This window comes from Lasiodiplodia theobromae (assembly GCF_012971845.1).
Source record: "Lasiodiplodia theobromae strain AM2As chromosome Unknown scaffold_26, whole genome shotgun sequence".
In the NCBI taxonomy this organism is placed as follows: Eukaryota; Fungi; Ascomycota; class Dothideomycetes; order Botryosphaeriales; family Botryosphaeriaceae; genus Lasiodiplodia; species Lasiodiplodia theobromae.
The window spans coordinates 388,006-408,833 of NW_023336467.1; the positions used below are offsets into that span (position 1 = coordinate 388,006).

Genomic DNA, 20,828 nt, shown 5'->3' on the forward strand with positions numbered 1-20,828 from the left:
ATTGTTATTTGCGTAGGGCTGCAGTGTTTATAACCCTCACCGGCAAGTTCAAACTTCCACCTAAGGGCTCTCGGGCCTATGGTACGGATGTCATTAGACTCCACCACCTCCCTCGCTAGGGTAAAGGGGGAAAATTCCTGAAAAGGGGTTTTATAGGGCAGAACTCGGGGGCCTAACCGCCCTGTGGTCGCTTGACTTTTTGTTTTTTGGCGTCTTATCTTTTGGGAATTTGTGCTAGCAGGGACGGTTTTCTTAATGTTGTTCATAGCTACTATTCTGTTTTTCTCGATATGATGCGAGTATCTGTGACAATACATCCATGCGGACCCTGTTGGCTTTACGATCTTGAAGTACCGAGAGAAAGGTTTCGCATACCTTTTACGTCATTCTCAATAAGGCTCAAGATGACCTCGAGCCGCTGTCAAGAACATCCGGGCTCATATGAGCGGTATTGTACTTGTTCGAACTTCCAGAATATTCATTAATACCCGTTCGCAATGCCCAGCATATAGGCTTTCATTAGACGTGTCGTAACAAAACAATATCGATTACCACCTCCCATTAACATTAATCATGACTGCACGGGCGCTACCGGCAGCTTTTCCACAACGCCGACCACGTCTTTGACCTCTTTCATGACACCACCCCCATTCTTGCCCACCCCCAAACCCTTCCTTTTCTCCCCCAACTGTTCCTTCCACTCTTCGTTCCAGACGAGCACCTGCTGACACATAGCCTCCATGGACGTCCATGGCGCCCGATACCCCAACCCACCCTCTTCTGGCCTCTTCCTCGCCTCGCTGTCGTCGTAGAACAGATGCACGTTACAGATAGCAAACAGTGCAGGCTGCAGCAGCGCCAAGTCGCCGGCCAGCGGCGGCAAGACACTTCGCAGGTAGCGGTGGCGGAGCAGCGTGTAGAACTCGACGACATGGGAGATGACGAGCATCAGCACGGCGGGCACGGCGACAAACTTGACGGGCGTCGCGCACAGCGTCTGCAAGAGGAACGCGATGTCAGCGTAGCGGATGGGCGGGTTAGGATCAGTGACGGTGAAGGCGCTGCCGCCGATGTCGACGCGCTTGCCGGAAGCAGGGTCGCGGGCGGGAGCGACTAAGCGTTGCTCGAGCAGCAGGTGAGCCAGCGAGACGTTCTCGGTATAGACGAAGGGGTTGACGACATGGCGGATCCAGTCGACGACACCGCCGCGCCGTATGTAGCTGCCGATCGTATTGTCCTGCGCTGTGCCATATACACCAGACGCGGGCCTGATGACGCCGGTCCGCAGGCCGCCCGTCGCGGCGTCGTCGGCACCGCGCACGAGCCGCTCGGCCGTAGCCTTGGAGACTGGGTAGTTGCCGAAGTAGGTCTCGTGCGGGCGGGTCAGGTCGTAGTCGGCGTCGCTGATGGTCTGGAAGAAGCGACGCGGCCAGCGCCGCCAGGGCGCCAGCCAGAAACTGACTCGTCGGATAGCAATAGAGCCCGAAGAGGTGGCGATGAATATGGAGGCGCCGGCAGCCTTGGCGGCGGCAAGGACGTTCTTGGTGCCGACGACGTTGACTTCTTCGGATAGCGGGAGGAGGTCCTTTGCGCGTTCAGCGAAGCGGATGGTGGCGGCAGTGTGGAAGACAGTGAGCGGCCTCTCGGCGACCGAGGATGGCCAAGGCACAGAGAAGGCGTGGTTGGCAGAGTCAGGGTCAGTGATGTCTGCGGTTTGGAAGCTAACTTGGCTAAGCTCTGCAGATCGGTGCACGCCTCCCGCAACATCTGGGGTCGGATGTCTGAGGTCAACGATTCGGATCGCATCGATATCCTCGCCACGCGCCAGGAGTTGTTGCACAATGGAGCCGCCGACCAGACCTGCTCTTGGTGTTAGCTGAGGACATGTGAGATTCGGATTGTAGAAACATGCCTGCTCCTCCAGTCACGATGTAGCGGCGGGACTGCTTAGGGGGAAGATGGTCGCGGATATCGATGGGCGATTGCTTCATTCTTTGATAGGTTTTCTTCAACTCTTCTGCCGTCCAGGGTGGGGAGGCAGCACGCTCGGCTTCGTCAGGCGTTCCGCCGAGGGCGCGATTTACATGTCGCAAGTACAGGAGTAGCAGTACGATAGAGATCCAAAGGACATAGTTCGAGGGAGAGAAGAACCGGGCGACAAGGTCGGCAGGATACATGGTTTTGGGAGCTGCTCAAGCGAGCCGAGAGACGTAGTGATTGCGGGAACCTGAAAGGCGAAGGCTCAAACATATAGGCCGGTCGAAGGTGCTGTCTTTGGTACAGTTACACCCGTCCTGCAGGCGGGGATTGGAGGCGTCATCTGACGGGAAGAGCGTCCCGCGCCCCTGTGGGAGTCCCGCGCGGCATAGCGAACACCAGGCGGATGCGTGATACGACAGCGCTGTGACAAGGCGGCATTGAGTACCGGGGAAGCTTGAGCAGAAAGCGGCGCAACGGTTGGATGGTAGGATGGGTCGTGGATGATATGCGCAGGGATGGGCTGCTCGCGTCGCAAGCGAACGCCCTGCGCGTCGGGCCTTCCAGCGCAGCCATCGCGGGCCGCGCAACACGCTTACCGCGACATGTATACGCGCCTCAACACTACTACTCATGGCGCAGACTCGCTTACGATGCGATGCCGAATCCGGCGCCCCCGCTCCACTCGACTGCCCTGTCTCAGCCCTGTGCGGTCTGGTGCTGCATGATTACCGCTTCTTTTTGTCATTCCTTTGAAACAGGCGCATGAGTCCAGGCCTGAGCCATCGGTTGAGCAAATCGGGCTCCACCACGGCTGTGGAGATCGGTTGCCGATGCAGCTCGCGTTTTGGTGCTGATGACACACGGGCGTGCATGACCCAGGAACATGCTCCGTCCAACTGACCGATTCACGCGGACTGCATCACCAGCCTTATTTCCGCCGACCATCTCGGTTCCTTCCCCGTCGCGGCCCGAGTAGGGGCCAGCTCAATCCAGCTGATCCGAGATGTGACAATCCTAATCCGGCTCATCAATCTCCCGGAGATCACCAATTACCTCTTCCAACTGGCCAGCATTTTTTCCCTTTCATTCGCCGTAGGGCCTAATCTGCCAGAAATCCAATCATTACAACGGCAAATTCTAATGTAGTCTGATTGCAACTTGCTGATTGGCGCTGAACGTGACAGAGCTCAAGCCAGGCAGACTAATTGTAATTGAACATCAGACGTGTCCAGCTGTTGTGAAATGGGTTGTTTGAAATGATTCCGAAGGCGCAATTTGCGGCTGCTAGTGCGTTGGTATGGCGCCTTTGTGCCCGTATACCTAGCGTATGTCAGCTCCCACATCCAGCATATCACACCATGCTGCCAAAGGGGACTCGAGATGTTCATTGCGAGGATGACGGCCCGCGCAGAGCAGACGGAAATGTACAGAGGACATAATTACGGGCCTCTGTTAGTGGAGTTGACAATGCTTACATAGCTATCGGTGAGGAGAGCAAGCAAGAGGTTAAGCTAAACTTTTAAGTAGTACTCTCTACACTTTAAAGTTTACAGAGAGTACTGTAGCCAATGGCTAACGCGCAGAATAGCAGAGCCCTAGAACATAGCGTAAATACGCCTCACTTTTTTTCCCCACTACAAAGAACATATATGGGTAATCATCCGGATGAAAATGTAGAATTAGTACTTATACATTCACGTCCGGACGATAGCTTTAACTACCCATGGTATGAGCGAAAAATAAATTCATGCGAACTGGCAGCTGCAATAATCTTCCCGCTTAAGAGTCTAGCCATCGAGGAGCCCATTTTAGAGTTTCTGTTTAGCTGCAGTAATGTTCGTTAGAAGCTTAATAGTTATAAACTACAGCCTCATGTGCATGGCTTTCTTGAGCCTGACAGTCTTCCCTAAAAGTGGCCAAGAGCATAATTTGTAAGCCGTCTCCTACGAGAGAACCATCATGAAGTGCTGCAAAAGTGGCCCAACAAATTAACTCTGCAAACTCAAACCCGTCGCACCACCCTGCATTCGCAGGCCTCTGACACTGCGCCATCCAACATCACCAATCAACAGCGTGATGAATCCCTACCATACCCCTCAATGCACCATGTGACTCACACACTAACCCCACGCTACGCTCTGTATTCAGGCATCGCAGGCATACACCCTTGTCGTCTTTAATTTTGCCTAGAAAGACGCGTCGAATCCATGTTCGCGTTTTGTTTACCGTGAAGCGCGATTGAGTACTCGAACTTAGCAAAAACCACCATTTCCCCTTTCCTTGAAAACTATCTTCAATTCAAAGGAGCCCTCGTACCTGCATTAGACATCACGATCAAGAAGAAGAAATTTTTTTTAAGAAGAATGGCCGACGCAAGTGCTATCCAAAAGCGACCCCGCGGCCGCCCCCGGAAGCAGCAACAAGTCGTTGCCGCAGCCGAAGTCCCCGTCATCGACATCGTCATCGACGCCGCGCTCGCGAAACCCAATAAACCAGCTCCAACAAAAACCAAGAAACTCAAAGACGAGAAGCAAATGGTTTCAAGCGCCAAACCCGCCCCAGACAAGAAAACGACGAAGAAAAGTACCGCGTCCAGCGGGACCAATGGCAGCGTGACAATTACCAAACGAAAGGCGGCAACGACAAAGCAGACAGCGGCGGACCCACCCGCGGCGGCGGCCGCAGCGTCGATCACACCTCCGAGCTCTGCTCCGCAAGCTTCATCCACGTCCACTCGACTGCAGCAGCGACGCAAAGCCGCCGAGCCAATTCCCGGCCCTTCCATCGAACCGACGGGAACAATTCCAAGCGGGACGAAACCCGTCGAGGAGGCGATCGCCACGGCTACGAACCGTTCGAAGATACTGAGCGAGCTCGCGGCGCAGGGATCACTGCCATTGCAGCGCGAGGAAAAGGACTCGGGAACGGAAGCTGCGCGCGCTGAGGAAGGGCGACAAGCTCAGAGGGCACTGCTCTGTGATACTCTGCAACAGGAGGAGGTACACGCGCAAGTTGCAGTAAGAGACGAGCTCCAGAGGCAAGAGGAGCTCGCGCGCACTGCTTCTGCGTCTGCCGCAACGCAATTTACCCTCTCCGGACGCAGCACTCAGACGGAGGACGCTGCTGCTGGCCCCGCGCAACTCGAACCGCACACCTCACCGGCCTCTGCTATCACGCCGCCACCACCACCGCCAACCACAGCCGCGCTCAGTACAATTCCGACACCACCAACCCAAACCACCCCAATAACAATGGCCGGCCAACAACAACCACCGCCACCGCAACCCTACCGAGCATCCCCACGCCAAGCACGCCCTTCACAACCGCCAGCGCCAGCAGCACCAAAACCGGTGGAGGAGGGGCAACCCTGGGAGCCGCCGCAGGTGCGGCAGTGGCGGCAGAAGCAAGAGCAACAACGGCAGAGCAAGTGGAAGCCCGTCGAGCCGCTGCCGCTCAAGTACAAGCCGGCGGCGCGACGGGTGACGCTCGCCATGGTGGCGGCGCCGATTGCCATTGTGACGAGCTGGGCGCTGTACGATCGACGTGAGTTCTTCCCATTCCCCTTCGGCGCATTGTCTACGGTCATGATTATGTAGTTAAGGGAGAAAAGTAGAGAATATAACGAATGTGCTAACATCAATGCAAATTTAGTGGTGCTGGGCAAGGAGCGCAAAGAAATGCCACGGGTGGCTCCGAGCCTGGCGAACGCGATGAAGGATAGAGATGCCGAGGATAAGAAGATGTAGAAGAGTGCTGGTGGTAACAGTATGATGATTTTGGCGGAAGTAGGGGAAAAAGAAAAGGCGAGAGAAGCTTGATACCTGGATATAGTTGTGCTCAACTGCAAATGTAGCAAAGAGAACGAAGAAAAAAGAGGAAATGAAAAATGCCAGGCAGACGATGAAATGAGACATGGAATAGAGCCTTAAGATGGGTCTACATGTATTGTAAAACATCACAGGACTGATGGAACTATCAAGCTAATTGTGAAGTATGTATTTGTAGAATTGGGTATTTATTTTCATCTGATTATACAAAGGAAAGATAGACGTTTGTGATGGCTCGTGGGAGCGTGTGTATCTATTCCCCAATCGATGTGTCCACGTCTGATGAGAAATAATCCCCTTTCTATGCGTTCTTACCCCGCTTTCCGGGTGTCAGGTTAGACGGTGTAGACAATGCAGAATAATACAAGCCAATGTATGCCAAACTTATCCGCGGGAATGGTCAAAAACAAGTGGTGCTCGAATGCAAAGAGAAGCAAGCATCTGCAAACCTGCGAGCCAGTGCCTCTCATCTCCTTCTTCCTGCGCAAAGGCGCTACTTAAAACTCCTGAACAATGCAAGCCGCGCAGAGTCAAAGCTCTGCTGCTGGTAATGGTGTCATGACTTCCAAGGGTATGTGTAAACAAGATATATGCGTGAAGGGCAAAATTACGAAAGATCGCTTTCGGTTGGGTATTCAAGCACTTCAGAGGACTTCCTGCTCTTTCTTTGGAGACGGTTTGGGAGCAAGGAGTTGAAGCTCTTCTTGCGGCGCAGGAGCATTCCCCTTGTGCCGCTGATGTCGGTGTGCAGACCCGAGTGACTCTCTCTGCGCCTGCCCTCGTTGGGCTTGTTGGAGCCTGCCTGGGGAGTCTCGGGTGTCTTGGTCGACTGCGTCGTCTTCTGCGGCGGATGGAATAGACGCTTGTAGATGCGCTCGGGCGAACTAGGCTGTGTAACGGCGCTAGGCGTTTTGGTCATGGTCAATAGTTGTGTGGCCGAGGGGCTGCGGAAAGACGGCCGAGAGCCGAGGTTCGGTGTTGTCGGCTGTGAGATCGAAGGAAACAGGTGAGGTGGCCATTCGTCATCGGCGTCTGGAGGCGAGTCAAGGGAAGAGATAGACGCATTATCGTCCTCGCTATCAGACGAAATGAGGTCTTCCTCGGTGGCAGAAGAGAGGATGTCCTGCATTGGGACCTGAAGAAGCGCCGAATCGCTGGCGCGAGGATACGCAAAAGTCCTCAGGTCTGGTTTTGACCGGGTACGATACTTCACAGGCACGTCCAAATGAAGGCTGATTGGGCGTCGGGCTTCTTGCTCCAAATCGTTGATGCTCCGGGTCATATCATTACGGCAGCGCCTGCCTCGGCCTCGGCCAGATTCTGAATGAACGGAGGATGGCCGCAGGCTCTTGCGCAGATCGACCTCACTGGGGCTGAAGACCACGCGTGCTCTCAGCTGACGCACAGCGTCATCAAGTGCCAGCTCGATAGCACAGTGGTTGATGATCCTGCTCATCTTGGGCCAAGTGGCCCTCTCCCCGCAGATCATGGCCTGTTTCATGAACTCCGGTGTGGGGTTGCTCAGGATCTTCGGGAACTGCGAGTACGAGATGGCTGGAAATATTGTGATGTCTCCGGAGTAGCGTTGGCTGAGGATGGACCTGGCCTTTGTGCAGTAGTTGGGGAAGATGCCAAGCTCAGCCATGACGTGCAGCCTGTGCTGAGCCTCGCCCTTGGCAAGGCCAGCCATGGTATGGAGCCACCCAGGGCCAGCTGCGAAAGCCGAGTTTTGTGGCGGAGCTTCCGGAAAAGGAAGGCCCTCCTCTTTTTCTAGGAACGGTACAACGTGAGGATTGACCTGAGAGACGATGAAGTGATTGACGTTGAACATTTCGGCGAGACGCGTAATGGGGAGATCGTTGTCGACGGACCCGTCAATCCACCGCTGGGGCGAAGGATCCCAAGGGATTTGCTGGCCGGTAGTAGGATCCTTGGCCTGCAGCTGAGCGGCTGAGAATACCAACGGTACCGAACAAGAGGCAGCGCTAAATCAGTCAGACGATGCCCAAACAATCCAAGACCACGTTGAAGGCGCAAATAGGAGTAATCACTTACACTGCAGACCAAATGATAACGTTCGGTGCTGTGATATAGTTGAGGAGCCTGGGCAGTTCAAAAGCACTTGCGCTTGAAACCGTGATGTTAAGAATCCTCCGGGTCCGGTTGTAGGCTTCCTGGAAAGTCATATCGCCAAGCAAATTGCGCATGACCTGAATGAGGTGTCCAATGTCAAAGACAGCGCCGTATTTCAAGAACCGCGCAGCCTTGGTTAAGATGCCGCGGTCCTCCTCTTTCTCGAAGACGTTCAAGTCGCCGTAGCAAAATTCCTCCAGTATCAGTGGCATCTCGGCGTCCGTGCGTGTGCAGAGCACAGCGCAGACAATGCTGCCAGCAGAGGCACCTGAAATGATTCTAGGGAGCAGATTGGCCTCCCACAGCGATTTGATAACTCCAATATGGTTCATGCCAAAAGTGCCTCCTCCAGACAGAAGCAGAGCGCTGCGTCCGAAGGATTGCCGGGTGGCAAGAAGTTGCTCTAAAACGTATCGCGGATCCAAGCCATTGTCTCCCTGCTTCGACGACACATCCAAGAGCGCAGTGAGAGTCTGCTTGGCCGATTCAATGTAGCGCTCGATCAAAGCCTTGGTTCCAACGTGAGAGTGTTTGTACAGGCGCAAGTCACCCATGCCTCCCAGGCCACGGGTGAGAGAGGTTCGGATGAGAAAGAGCATTCGTTGTACGTCACAACTGATGCGTGCATCGTCGAGCTGCCGGAGCCGCTCCTCGACCAGCTCGTAGTTGTATTCGGAGGACTCGCGTTCTTGCTTCCAAGTGTTGTTCCCTTCCAGTTCGTCTAGTTCGGCGGCAGCGGCGTGCCATTCGGTGTGGTCCTCGGCCTATCGCAAATTTGCTCATTAGCGTCCGGCCGCACCCTTTCACCACGAGATGTGCGCTCACATTCTGCAGGCGAAGGTACAGGATCTGCTTCCGGCTTCCGTCTTCCAGGTCCGGCGCATTGGGGCATTCCTGACCACCTAGAGCGCCGACAAAGTCCTCTATTGTACCCGCCGGGTCCCTGACCAGCCTGGTCAGCGGCGACAGGAGACCGCCATTGCCGCTGGACCGCTTCAGTCCATTCCGGTCGGACTGGTCGTTTGTTGGGGCATGGTAGTACCGGCGGGAGAGGAGGGCGTCTTGGAGGAAGGACATGAGCGCGCCGGAGCCATAAGCGAGAGGGCACAACTGGCTCTCGCAGGGCGGCTCTCTCAAAGTCGCGAGTCTGTGGGGAACAGAATGCGGAGTGCGGAGTGCGGGTTGCGGGGAGGTTTTGCGAGTATTTGTGTCGAATAGAAACGCAAGGAGGTACGGTGACGACGGGCGGCGGGTGAAAGGCCGAAGGCGGGAAAGCTAGCGGGTCACGCGTCGCTTTCAAGCACTCTGCGGTACGTGTGGGAGGCGCGTGAGACGTCAAGCTGGCAGGCTCGTAGCGCAATGCGCCGCCTAAATCAGCGATGCACTACGCGAAGAGATCTGTCATACGCCATGCGCTGACCAGCTGAGACACCCGCCAGGGATGGTATCCACGCCTCGACACTTCGTCATCGACACTGCCAGCGGGCTTGCCATTCGCTGCCGGTCCACGCGCGCCAGCATCCCGGCTCCGCGGGCTGCGTGTCCTGCTTCTTTGCAAAAAGTTGTCGTCCTGCGAATGCCAGCGCCCCACGCCGTGCATTAGGGCTTTCCCGCAGGGTGGGCTGCGATCAGGAACCGGTAACGCGCTGGCGGGTACAAGGAACGTTCTCCGCCGCGTGTGTGAGACCGCAGCGCAAGGGTGGCTGCGCGATCCCCGTTCTCAGCATGTGAGAGAGATCCAGCCCGCATCTATCCCCACCGCGGGGCCCCCAGGGTTGGGCTTATCGCGGGAACAGTGCTGAGCCCAGCCGCCAATCACCCCAAGGCGCCCCCTACAACGACCCCTACATCCTTCGAGCCCTCGCTATGCGCGCCTGCTCGTGTCGCACACACTGTCACCAGGACAACTGCTCGCCCCTACGTTCAGATGACACTAAAAATGGCGACACCTTCTGCGCTGCCCATCACCCGCGCTCTCCCGCCGCACGCTTGCGCTGCCTAATTACCGGATATGGCACGGAGTGGTGTGGTGAAAGGAGCCGCTGGCGTTGCGCCGGTCGTGCCCGCGAGTCATCTGCAGACTTTTAACTCCACCTCTTCCTCGACCAGCATTTGCATGTGAGAATTTGAAACATCGCCTTCGAGCCTGGCCTTCGAGGTGGGACTACATTCTCCTTTGGGCCGCTGCGAGGGAAATTGCCGCTGGCAGCCAACGGCGCGACGAACAGGTGTCACCGCTCACCGCTCTGGACCCCCACTACCCCAGCTGCATTTTTGAACCACTCTCACCCTCTTAATGCCTTCCATCGGGACTTCATGCTTCTTTGACGAGCTCCTCCACTCAGCAAAGCTCCACCACCCCCACCACCAGCATCCATGGCGTCGCGCTTCACATGTCGGCACCACAACCTCAGACGACTCTTGATAACCTATGAGTCCACCTGCGGTACTTTTGGCTCCGTCTCCGTCCCAACAAGTCCGTTGAGTCAGACAATCCCTTTGCCCGGCCCGGTTCTCCTATTATTCCTTGTCTCCAGCGGAAGTGGTTTTCTCTGACGCCATTGCAAATCGAAACGGGCGTTTCAGCCCTATCGCACCAATCCTCGAACGCCAGGCACTCTGGACTCTCATTGCTCCATTCTTATCAGTATGGATAATGTGCATCGCTGGCGCACCTTTACTGGCTGCTCGCTCTCTTTTTTGTGGACTTCTCTGCAACTAAGTTCCTGACTACCAGCAGTTTCCGCGCGTTCCTGGTTATCTGGTACGACAAACCACGTTCTACGCGTCCCCGGAAGCTGCTGTCATGATCCGACTGGCTGTGGCCGCAGAATCGTACTGCTGGTCTGCCGCGATTGCATTACCGGATCTCCATCCGGCATCAACTGGGTGTTCCTGGATACATGCAACGTCGAATCCGCCCGGGCTTCTGGCCAATGCAATCATTGGACCGCGTTGGACTGGCGAGTTAACAGTGCCCCTGAAGACAGATTCAAGACTGAGAATTATCACATGCCGTGAAAAGGTGTTGATGGAGGTACGCTGCGATTGCTAAGCTGGCAAAGCCCTTTTATTGACAAGGGTCCTTTGATGTCGTCCCAAGATGAGAAGTTGTCGCGATGATCCACTCCCTGCAAGTGGGCGGTCAACTTATCAACCAGGCTGGAACTTTCGATATCGTACGACAAGCAGAGCGCCTCCAGAGACCGGTCGAGGCTACACGCACGCCAACATGGCAATCTTCAAGTCAGAAATCCTGGTTCAAAAAAGTGGGGGATGACTCCTGCTTTCCGGGATGTATTGCCCATTGGCTGCTAGAGATAATCAATCTCGACAACTCACACAGCTCAAAGTGTTTGCGACGATGTCTTGCCAACGTTCGGATGAAATTACCTTTCAAAGACAGTTTGGTGGCGTCCAGGATAAATGCATGAGAAGTTTCTGGAATAAGCAGTGCATTCTTAGCGCCGAGTTCCCCCCGACATTGAGGCAAAGGCGTTCCTCATGGGCATCCTCCAAAACCACATCAAAAGATTTTAAATATAACGCTACATTATACTTTGTCTGAGAAAGCATCCCGCTCACTATTGTTGAGTACATGCAGCCAGCCGTTGACCAAGCAAAATACCCCCTAAAGTAGGTCAAGGTTTAGTCAGAGCTAAGCCAACTTCGGTACCAGTCACGCGAAATCCAGCTGCCAACTACCGCCTCTAGAGCTGTCGGCTGATCTGCCGGTGACATGTGGCCGGCTTCGTCAACGGTAAAGATGCTCAAGCGGTAGTTGCCTTTCCACTTCCCGCCCTTAGTACCAAAACTTTCATTCAGCTTACCACTGCTATGGTACCACTCGTGGAGACGCTGGTTTCTGAACCAGGCTTGCCGCTTCCAGGGCTGTTCATCAAGCAAGCGGAGCTGTCCCGGCGTGTTACTGGGTATTCCGTGAGTAATAGTCAGGTTGTAGCTCGGGTCTGTGACGTACACTATGATGTCATTGTTACCGTTAACAAACAAGACCCGAACGTCAGTGTTGTCGAGCAACCACGTCAGTTCTCGTGTAGTAGGGACGAAAACATGTTTTTCCAGCGTCCAACGCTCATTCAGATCGAAGTCAATGAGCTCAAACGGCCACTGCGAGAACCCCAACCGCTCCTGCACCCACGGTTGATTCAGATACACCGCGGCAGGACCGCCGTTAAGATCAGAGCACAACGGCGGCTCGGTACACTTATTCCGGCCTATTTAAACGTCATGGTAAGTCAACAGACCTGTAAACAAGCATGAAGAGAGACGCTCAGTTTCAAAGCGGACTCACTATCGTATGGATCCCACCCTCCCGGTCGCACGCCGTCCCAGAAGTATTTGCCTACGCCAGCCGTGCACTCTCGCGCCGCCACAGCGCATACATTCCGGTCGTATGTGTCGCGACACAAAGCGCCTAGGCGCTCACACTCAGGCACCGCCGCCGCCATAGCCGCACACGCTGTCTCGTTCATGAGCGAGTGTTGCCCGCCCTCCTCATCACAAAAGAAGTCGTATAGGCCCACGTCTGTCCGCGAACTGTCGATGTAGGCGCTAACAGCAATAATTGTTTCGATATTGAGGCTGAGATCGCCAATACCGCCTTCTTCCTGCTGCCGCGACAGGATGTACTGCGCGTAGCCCGTCGTCCAATGCCCACCCATCGACTCCCCAGCGAAGTGCCAGGGTCTATGCGCCAGCTCAGGAAACACGGAGGCCGTGAAGGTCGTGAGAAAGGCATGCAGGTCGCGAGCACCGGCGTGGAGGTTAGTCGCGGCTGCTGACCGGTTGGCCAGGGCGGAGAAGCCGATACCGATGGGTTGGCTTTGGGGGCCGCGTTGGTCAGCCCGTCCCGTTCCTGATCTCGTCTATGCGGCTTACTCGATGAAGAGCACATTGGCCCTGTTGGTCCAGGACATCTCTCTTCGGCTCGTCAAGTTGCCGTCGGCGTTGACGTAGCATGGGCCGATCTCTTTGAACATTCCGAATTCGCCTGTTGCTCCAGGCCCGCTATCGCGATCCCTGTTAGCCCAATACTTTCGTTCTCGTTCTTTCTATTTTGCATGCCACTTGCCCGCTCATCCAGAGGATCACAGGGTCTGTGTCCGGGTCGTTACGGCTTTCATGATACCCTGCTTCTTATCAGCAGGCCGTTTGAGTCGGACAACTCGGCGACAGGAATCATTCTACAGAAGAACATTGAGCGGCCTTCAGCTACATTGATGCTTCCAGTCCATTGACGAGCGCCCGAATCACAAAGCTCATCGTTCTGCTCCCTAATGGTGAATGGTGGACTCGTATGTTCGTGCGGTGCATTCAGCGGCTCTTGTTGCTGCTGACGGGCATTGAGCTCGGAAAACACTGGCCCAGCCACGGCAAAGGCGGGCAGGATCAGAGAAGGCAGGAAAATGCGCATTTCCAAATTTTATCGCACTTGAGGTCTAGTTCTCTAGAGAAATCTTAGGTTTACGAGCTTTATACAAATATTCTGCCTGAAATTCACAGCTAATCCTTATCAAGCAATCATGCGATAAGACTTTGCCTTAAAAAGCAGGCCCACCCGCCATCAGCGGGGCTGCAGTTATTTTATTTTTTTATGAAGGATCTTACAGCATGTACATTCAATGACCCAAATGTTCAACCCAAGAAGCGTCAATTCAAATTATTAATTGGAGAGGTTGACAAGACAGACTAAAGCAGAGGGGAGGTAATTGAAACGCCCACGGAGATCTGAGTTGGGAGTGAAAATACTATGAACAATGCGTAGATAAATTCCTTCTACAATTAGATCCCGCCATAGAAAGATTGACGAGCATTAAATAGATGGTGAAGCTCAGAGGGACCGCGAACGGAATGTCTTGGCATGATGACGTTGGCGGGGGGTGCCTGCCTGGAGCCGCTTCCCCGGACGCGCAATGACATTCATGTGTCAGCTCCTTCGCCAGCTCCTCGCTCTCGAACCACCTCATTTCTAACCCTCAAATTGATGCAAGAACGACTCCAGCACCACCGGAACCATGGGTCAAGGGCAATCTTTGGATGCGCCCCCACCAACCTACGGTACGTTCGCATTGGACCCTGATTTTCGGCTTTCCCAGAGCTCCCTGTGCTAACCCTCTCCCAGAGCAGCTATCCCTCGAGCTTGTCCGCCGCTTCGCTGACAGGTGCTACACTCCACTTGAAATCTACTGCTTCAAATGCGTCTTCAAAGCCCTCGCCGACTCGTCCTCCGGTATCCGTCACTGGAGCGAACCCACGCTATGCCGCTTTCTCGCCCTTCCCGATTCTCTCGCTGTAGGCTCCGTGGTCTTTCAAATGGCCACGTATCTCGGCGCCTTCCCATTCCCGAGCCAGGCACCTGCGATATTGACGAGCGATAATTTACTTAAGGTAGTCACATTGTTGACACGGAGACACGCCCCGGTGCTGGGGAAAAAGGGCGACGCCGTATGGATACGAGAGATCTATCGGAGTCTTGCTGTCTACGATAGAGGTTTGGAGCAAGCCACAAAGGATGCGAAAATTGCTGAAGGTGAAGATCGGGAGACAGACGCTGTTGCCTCGTACGACGGCTTCGCTATAGACGCTCCTGCCGACGAAGACGAAGATGAAGAAGATGATGGGGACGGGCTCGCCCTTGCCGCCCTTGACACGATGGATGCGGTCGAAGTCTTTAAGCAGGGCGAACAATCCACTCTGAGCCATTCAATCATACCCACTGACAACTTCCTCCGCTTGATCCAGCTCCTCCTGTTCATCGCTCCGCTGGAGCCTCAAGATGACCTTTCGGTGTACAGCCTTCAGCTCACTGAGAAGCGATTGAAAGGATTAAGAGAAACCGCAAATAACATACTTTCGTCTTTTGGAATAGAAAAGAGCCCGGGGGTAAATTACAAGACTTTCAACGCTGTCGTCTCATCTTCTCTTCCTTATATGTTCGACGGGCTCAATCCTCTTTTCGAGCACTTCCTCTTCGCAAAAGACTTTGACCTATCCAAACGGAAGAACTCTGGCGCTTCGACTTCGAAAGACACAGCACCTGAATCACCCAAGGATGCTCCTCCAAAGAAAAAGATTCCTGTGCCTGAACCAATTCTCTTATCCGAAGGTGAAATCTTGGACTTCAACCTGGTGAATCAGCTATCATTTATCATCAAAGGGAGCAATCTCTTCAGACGCCTGCGGCCACTATATGCCGGAGGTAAACACGGCTTCAGCATGGGTAGCTTCGAGAAGAGCGTCTTCAACTGGCGCGCGCCCTCTATTCTCCTAGTTTCCGGCAGCCTCCTATCCGACAAGCCCGAAAACCCCAGCGAACGCGCCTTCGCCGACTCTCTTCCACCCAAACGCCTCCCTAGTAGTCTTGACCTTCCCTCACGCAACACTACCAATCAGACTCTCACGTTCGGCGCATACATCCCGGTTCCGTGGAAGGGCACGCCCAAGCTAGCCTTTGGCGATTCGTCGACAAAACTATTCCAGCTCTCTCCCACGCACGACCTCTTCGAAGCGTCGACCATGAGCACCGACTACATTTACTTCAACAGACCGCCGCACCACCCGTCCGGAATCGGACTCGGCTCCCCCGTCCCACAGGCCGACACATCGCGGGCGCATGGCCGCTCGCACGGCACCATCCCGCTCGGCGCCGTGTCGCTGCACCTCGACTCGGGCCTCGAGTTTGGCATCTTCACGCACCTCGCCGAGGGCGGCGGGTCCTTTTACCCGTCGCGCAACCCGCAGCGGAAGAGCAGGAGCTGGCAGGACCGCTTCGCCATCGAGGCCATCGAGGTGTGGGGCTGCGGCGGAGACGACGAGGCCGAGGCGCAGCGCAAGGCGTGGGCGTGGGAGGAGAGGGAGGCCGAGGCGAGGAGGCGCATCAATCTGGGCACGGGGGATATCGACGCTGACAGAGAGTTGCTGAGGCTGGCGGGTATTCTCCAAGAGAGGAGTGGCGGAAGCATGTAAACCGGGACCTCTTTTATTTTCCCTTTGCTTGCGGGTTCAATTTGCTGTTTTGGAGTGGGGTTTAGGATACGCGGAAAGGCGCATGGGTGCTGTAAGGATAAGAATGCAATGCTCTACGAGTGATCTCCGCTCGTGATTTTTTCTCTTGAAGTTGAGATTTGGATCCTATGCGATTCCTCTTGCTGAATGCGTGATTTGGTCTTGAATGTGGTATACACGGTTCGCCCTTTTCCCGAGGTATGTGAAGAAGAAAACGCCCAATGTGCCTTTTATGTTACAACATAAACCATGTTTACCCGGATATTTCGCCGTCTTCGTCTTGGTCCCTTCTCAGCCGCTGTGTGTTCGTCTGAACGCGTCTAGCCCTGCCTGTTTTGTTCCACGCCCGCTGGTCAGTCCGCCGTAACTTTAATGGGATCGCATGGATCTCCGTTGTGCCAGACTTCATGAACGTACCTCTGCTTGTGCTTCGGGTTCTTGTTGCAGATGATGTACACGTATCCCTTACGCCTGACGCTCTGTTTTCCCCCAAATATTGTCAGCCAATCATCCATCAATCGTCTCTTTTCCAATGTCTTCCAAAAACTCGTTTCCTTTAACGCATCCCAACCTCTCCACCACCAGCCCTCCGCGACCCAGACGAGGCAAAACCCCGCCAATCTCCAAATATCCCTGGGGGCCACCATTGGCCGCTGTGTATATGCTCCCCAACCAAAAGGAAAAAAAAATACCGACGTACCTTGCACCCTTCACACAGCTTCTTCACACTGCTGCGGACCTTCATGCCGCGCACCTGCTGTGTCGAGGCAGCAATAGCAGTCGGGCGCGGGCGCCATAGCGAGAATGGCGTGCGGGAGGCGACGGCGAGAGTGGTAGCGGTGGTGAGCAGGCGGCGCGGTGCGGCGGCGAGGACGGTCGCGCGCCGGAACGGCGCGAGGAAGAGGGTGCGGGCGAACATGATGTCGAGAGCGCTGCGGGCACAGGCGAATTGGGGGTGGAGCACGGCGAGGACGAATGGGCGGGTGCGGCGGCGATAGGTGTGGTTGCAAGATTCCGTGGAGATAATGATGGATGGATGGGCCGAGCGGCCGGTGGTTCGTCGTCGGAGCGGAGGTTACGGATTGGGTTTGGCGTGGTGATTAGGTAAGTAAGGTTATATCAGACTACACAACACTGCTAAACTTCCTTGTCTCCGATTCAACTTTTGGGCAGGAATACATCTCTGCAAATTGAAGCTGCCTATCCTCTCTCGAAGTGCTCTAAACCCGTTAGACCGTCCTTGCCCAATCTTTCCACCACCATCCTCCCCGAATATACACAGTCGTGGACACCAATACCGCCATAACATTTCCCGGCTATTCGAACTCTTCCCCCAAACTTCTTAAACAACTCTTCCCGGAGCTGCTTCATCATTCTAAAATAACCAACTTCATATTGCGGAATAGCATCTCGCTGCAATGTCGCTACCGCTGCTACCGGTTCATCCCGGATGCCCAAGTGTCTTTCTAACACGCGTCTCGCCATCACCACGCCTTCTTCTTTGCTCGGGTACTGGTGCTCCTTCAGCTCGCTCCACCAATGGCCACCTATAACGACGGTAATTTTGGTGCCAGAGGCAGAGTCTTGGTCTGGTAAGACGTCAGAATCAAACACAACACCAATAGCCTGCTCGGGGTTAAGAGAGCTCGGAACAGAGCGGGGGACCAGGTAGCCAAAGCCATGGTAGGGACTGTTTAGCCGAGGTCTGGCGTAGCAGAGAGTGACAACCATCACAGTCGCTTCCTGCATCTTCGGAAGAGGGAGTTTCGCAGCAGTGACGAGGTGATTCGCCGGCGTAGCAGCGATGACGTGCGTAAAGTCCCGGGCGACATCACCAACCTGCAGCACACATCAGCACTTTCTCTCCCACGTCCTCGAAGACAAAGCCCACCGTAATCGTCACTCCGCCTTCTTCCCTCGCCCCAACCCCCGTGACCGCCGCCCCCGTCACAACACTCACATTCGCCCGCCCCCTAACCTCCCCCTCCAACGCCCTCGTCAGCATCCCCAACCCTCCGCTGAAACTATACACGCTCATCTCCCCCATCCTCAACCTGCCCTCCAACCTCCCCGCCTCTCCTTCCCTCAACCCCCGCAACAACCTCCCATCTTCCCCTTCTCCTTCTCCCCCTCCCCCTCCCCGGAACCCCGCCCTCACCATCTCCCCCACCACACCGCCCCACTTCCTCGTCTTCCTGCCCCCCAACCACCCAGCCATCAACCGACTCCGACCATGACCCTCGACCAACCTCCCCTCCGCCTCCCACAACCCCGCCACGCACGCCCTGGCGCTCAACCGCTCCACCGCCCCGGCCCACACGCCCTGCACGACCGCCGACGCGAAGTCGTCCGCCGCCCGCGCGCCCCAGCGGCGCGTCGTGAAGGCTAGGACGGACTCGTCGTCGACGGACGGAGAACGGGGTGAAGCGCGGAAGGCGTCGTGGAGGAGGGCGGGGAGGAGGGTGCCGACGAGAGAGACGGAGTGGTGGGGGGACTGGGGGGATGAGGATTGGGTTTGGGTTTGGAAGGGGTTGAGGAGGGATGGCAGGTGCGGGAGGGAGGCGGGGAGGAGGTGGCGGCCGCCGGTGGGGATGCGGAGGAGGTGGGGTGGGGAGGAGGGGGAGAGGAGGAAGCGGGTTGAGGCGGCGGGGTGGGTGCGCGGGGTTGCTTGGATGTGGGGGGTTAGGTTGAGGGTGCGGATCTGGAGGGGGTGGGTTGGCGTTAGCTGGTGGGATGGATAGGTGGATGGACGGGTTGGTAGCGGTGGATCCTAAGCGCTTCCGGAGGCGCTTAGGGAGTGAGAGGGAAAATGCGAGGGGGAATTCTCTCAACGCGCGCGCGAAGAGATCCAGGCATGATAGACTTCTGTAAGGAAGGAAGACTGACTAGATCGAGCGTCACGATGGCGCGAGGAGCGTTAGCACGGAGCGTGCGAGTGCCTGTCTCGCAGACCATGGAACCATTCCCGACTTTGGTGTGGACAGAGTCTATGACGCCGCCAAGACGATTTGTCGACTCGAAGAGGGTGATGGTGGCGTCGGGGAAGCGCTTGCTGGCATAGTAGGTAGCGGTCAGGCCTGTGATGCCACCGCCGAGTATGGCGATCCGTTTGGGTTCAGATGGGCATGCTGCAGCATGACTTTGCCTGCTCATCGACATCCAGTACTTTGCATGCCATGCTCGATGCGGCCACAGGGGAAAACGTGGAAGATTTCTCATATTGCGAAATAGAATGAACATCAGGAAAAGACGGCGCAGCTCCTGAAAGAACTGAAGAGCAGTCTTTTTTTTGAGCAATTCTAAAGGAACACGACCATGTTCACAAACATTCAGGCATTCTGTATTTGCTACCTTGTTTTCAGCTGATGCCTTGCAATCGGTTGCGGAAGAAGCGATCGAAATCTCTGCCATGTACTGAACTCGAACGGGAAGGTGAATGGGTTGTAGCTCTGATCGGTCAAAAGATGTCGTGGTAGTATGATTCTATGGTTCCTTGCGTCTTTGAAACTCACTCCAGCATCTCGTAATGGTTCTGGTAAGCCGAGTTGACATCTGGAGTCGAGTTAATGAGTCCTGGGTAACTCGTACCACTAGAGAGGTTGGAAGTGACGCACCACTTTCCCAATCCGACGCTTGGATCCGATCTCTGTTACGAGAAACCAACCACACGAAAAGTGATGGATACGTTGCACGGGGAACGGTACCGATCAAGTGCAAAGCATGGGGATTGTGGATTAGGTCACCTTTGGTTGTTTCCTGTTGCGCACCGTCGTGGATCAAAGACAGACAAGCGCCGCTGCAGTGAATGCTATGTGTAACGGACGACGGGAGCGACCGCTTTTTCGGAATTTCTCGGATGTGATTGATGCTGTTTCATCACATTTCTCAAGTCTGAGATGCACGGGGTTCTGAGACAATCAATTTGCGTTTCCTCGGCTCACGTGTGTTTTCAGTCCCCCGTGGATGATGCCCCCAACAGTGGTGGTTGATTTGCTCATGAGACCATTTTATGAGAACCCGAGCATTTTCCCATTGTGTGTCTTATAATCCCGAGCATCGCATTGCCGGGCGGAGAACCTTATGTGCCGGGGACTAATGACATCCCTTGGTGCACGCCGGTGTGCGTTACACGCGGTGCGGCGCGGCGGGGCCTCCCGCTCATGCATTCCCGGTTCCCCGCTTGCAGTCTAAACACTTGCACCAAGCAGCAATGGCGGTTTGTCACAGGTACTGGCCATATGATCCACGGATAGGGAAGTGCTTCTACGATGGTCGAGACCAGGCGGAGAAACACCCTAAGGGCACTTTTTTCTGACATGTTACGCAGACAGTTCGACATATTACGATGGTCACAATATGTCAAATGAAACATGTATATTTCACTTCATATGGTATGGCCTTTTTGCAAACTTTTTATTATCTTATTTTTCTTTCCCTTTGTCATCTTGTTTTTATTTTTCTTGCCGTGCATAAAACTTTTTATGGGCTCTATTGACCTCAACAGCGTACAAAAAAAAAAAGATGACATTGCTCTGTAGCGTCAATCGAGGGCAAAGGTGCAGATAGTCGAACAGAAGGCTAGAATAATCAAATAAGAGAGAGAATAAACAAGCAGAACTGAACGGTATTCAAAGATGTTATGCAGAGACGTTCATAACGTATAGCATGGATTGTAGCGCTTATGTACTCTGAAGGATATGCAGTGTTGTACGGGGGGAGAGTTAGTGTAAAACACATAGGAGCAGCGGCCGTTTGTATAATTTCTTAGTTCAGACGTGCTAGCAGTTCCCTTGGGGTTCGTGATGGTGATGGTCCAAATTCCCTTCTTCAACTGGAGCTCCGACCTCGGGTCACAGACTGCCT

General features: G+C 54.9%; 6 protein-coding genes across 6 annotated transcripts; 2 read left to right on the forward strand and 4 right to left on the reverse strand.

The window, feature by feature from the left end:
• Positions 1-571: 571 nt before the first annotated feature.
• On the reverse strand, positions 572-2,177 carry LTHEOB_8334 (3-beta hydroxysteroid dehydrogenase; the record flags this gene model as incomplete). The annotated part of the gene is made up of 2 exons (XM_035517800.1): positions 572-1,876; positions 1,929-2,177. 2 exons carry the CDS (start codon positions 2,175-2,177, stop codon positions 572-574), a joined length of 1,554 nt encoding a protein of 517 aa, XP_035370454.1.
• Positions 2,178-4,343: 2,166 nt separating this feature from the next.
• Positions 4,344-5,726, forward strand: LTHEOB_8335 (uncharacterized protein; the record flags this gene model as incomplete). Its single annotated transcript, XM_035517801.1, has 2 exons — positions 4,344-5,523; positions 5,632-5,726. 2 exons carry the CDS (start codon positions 4,344-4,346, stop codon positions 5,724-5,726), a joined length of 1,275 nt encoding a protein of 424 aa, XP_035370455.1.
• Positions 5,727-6,414: 688 nt separating this feature from the next.
• On the reverse strand, positions 6,415-9,017 carry LTHEOB_8336 (Patatin/Phospholipase A2-related protein; the record flags this gene model as incomplete). The annotated part of the gene is made up of 4 exons (XM_035517802.1): positions 6,415-7,792; positions 7,863-8,449; positions 8,549-8,704; positions 8,766-9,017. 4 exons carry the CDS (start codon positions 9,015-9,017, stop codon positions 6,415-6,417), a joined length of 2,373 nt encoding a protein of 790 aa, XP_035370456.1.
• A 2,571-nt stretch (positions 9,018-11,588) lies between these two features.
• LTHEOB_8337 (Carboxypeptidase y) lies at positions 11,589-12,940 on the reverse strand (the record flags this gene model as incomplete). The annotated part of the gene is made up of 4 exons (XM_035517803.1): positions 11,589-11,868; positions 11,920-12,175; positions 12,253-12,782; positions 12,840-12,940. The coding sequence occupies 4 exons, from the start codon at positions 12,938-12,940 to the stop codon at positions 11,589-11,591; spliced, it is 1,167 nt and encodes a 388-aa protein (XP_035370457.1).
• Positions 12,941-13,975: 1,035 nt separating this feature from the next.
• LTHEOB_8338 (Tldc domain containing protein 2) lies at positions 13,976-15,926 on the forward strand (the record flags this gene model as incomplete). The annotated part of the gene is made up of 4 exons (XM_035517804.1): positions 13,976-14,018; positions 14,083-14,348; positions 14,397-15,066; positions 15,118-15,926. The coding sequence occupies 4 exons, from the start codon at positions 13,976-13,978 to the stop codon at positions 15,924-15,926; spliced, it is 1,788 nt and encodes a 595-aa protein (XP_035370458.1).
• Positions 15,927-16,318: 392 nt separating this feature from the next.
• On the reverse strand, positions 16,319-19,184 carry LTHEOB_8339 (Protoporphyrinogen oxidase; the record flags this gene model as incomplete). Its single annotated transcript, XM_035517805.1, has 5 exons — positions 16,319-16,444; positions 16,666-16,897; positions 17,479-17,804; positions 17,857-18,666; positions 18,852-19,184. 5 exons carry the CDS (start codon positions 19,182-19,184, stop codon positions 16,319-16,321), a joined length of 1,827 nt encoding a protein of 608 aa, XP_035370459.1.
• Between the last annotated feature and the right edge of the window lie 1,644 nt (positions 19,185-20,828).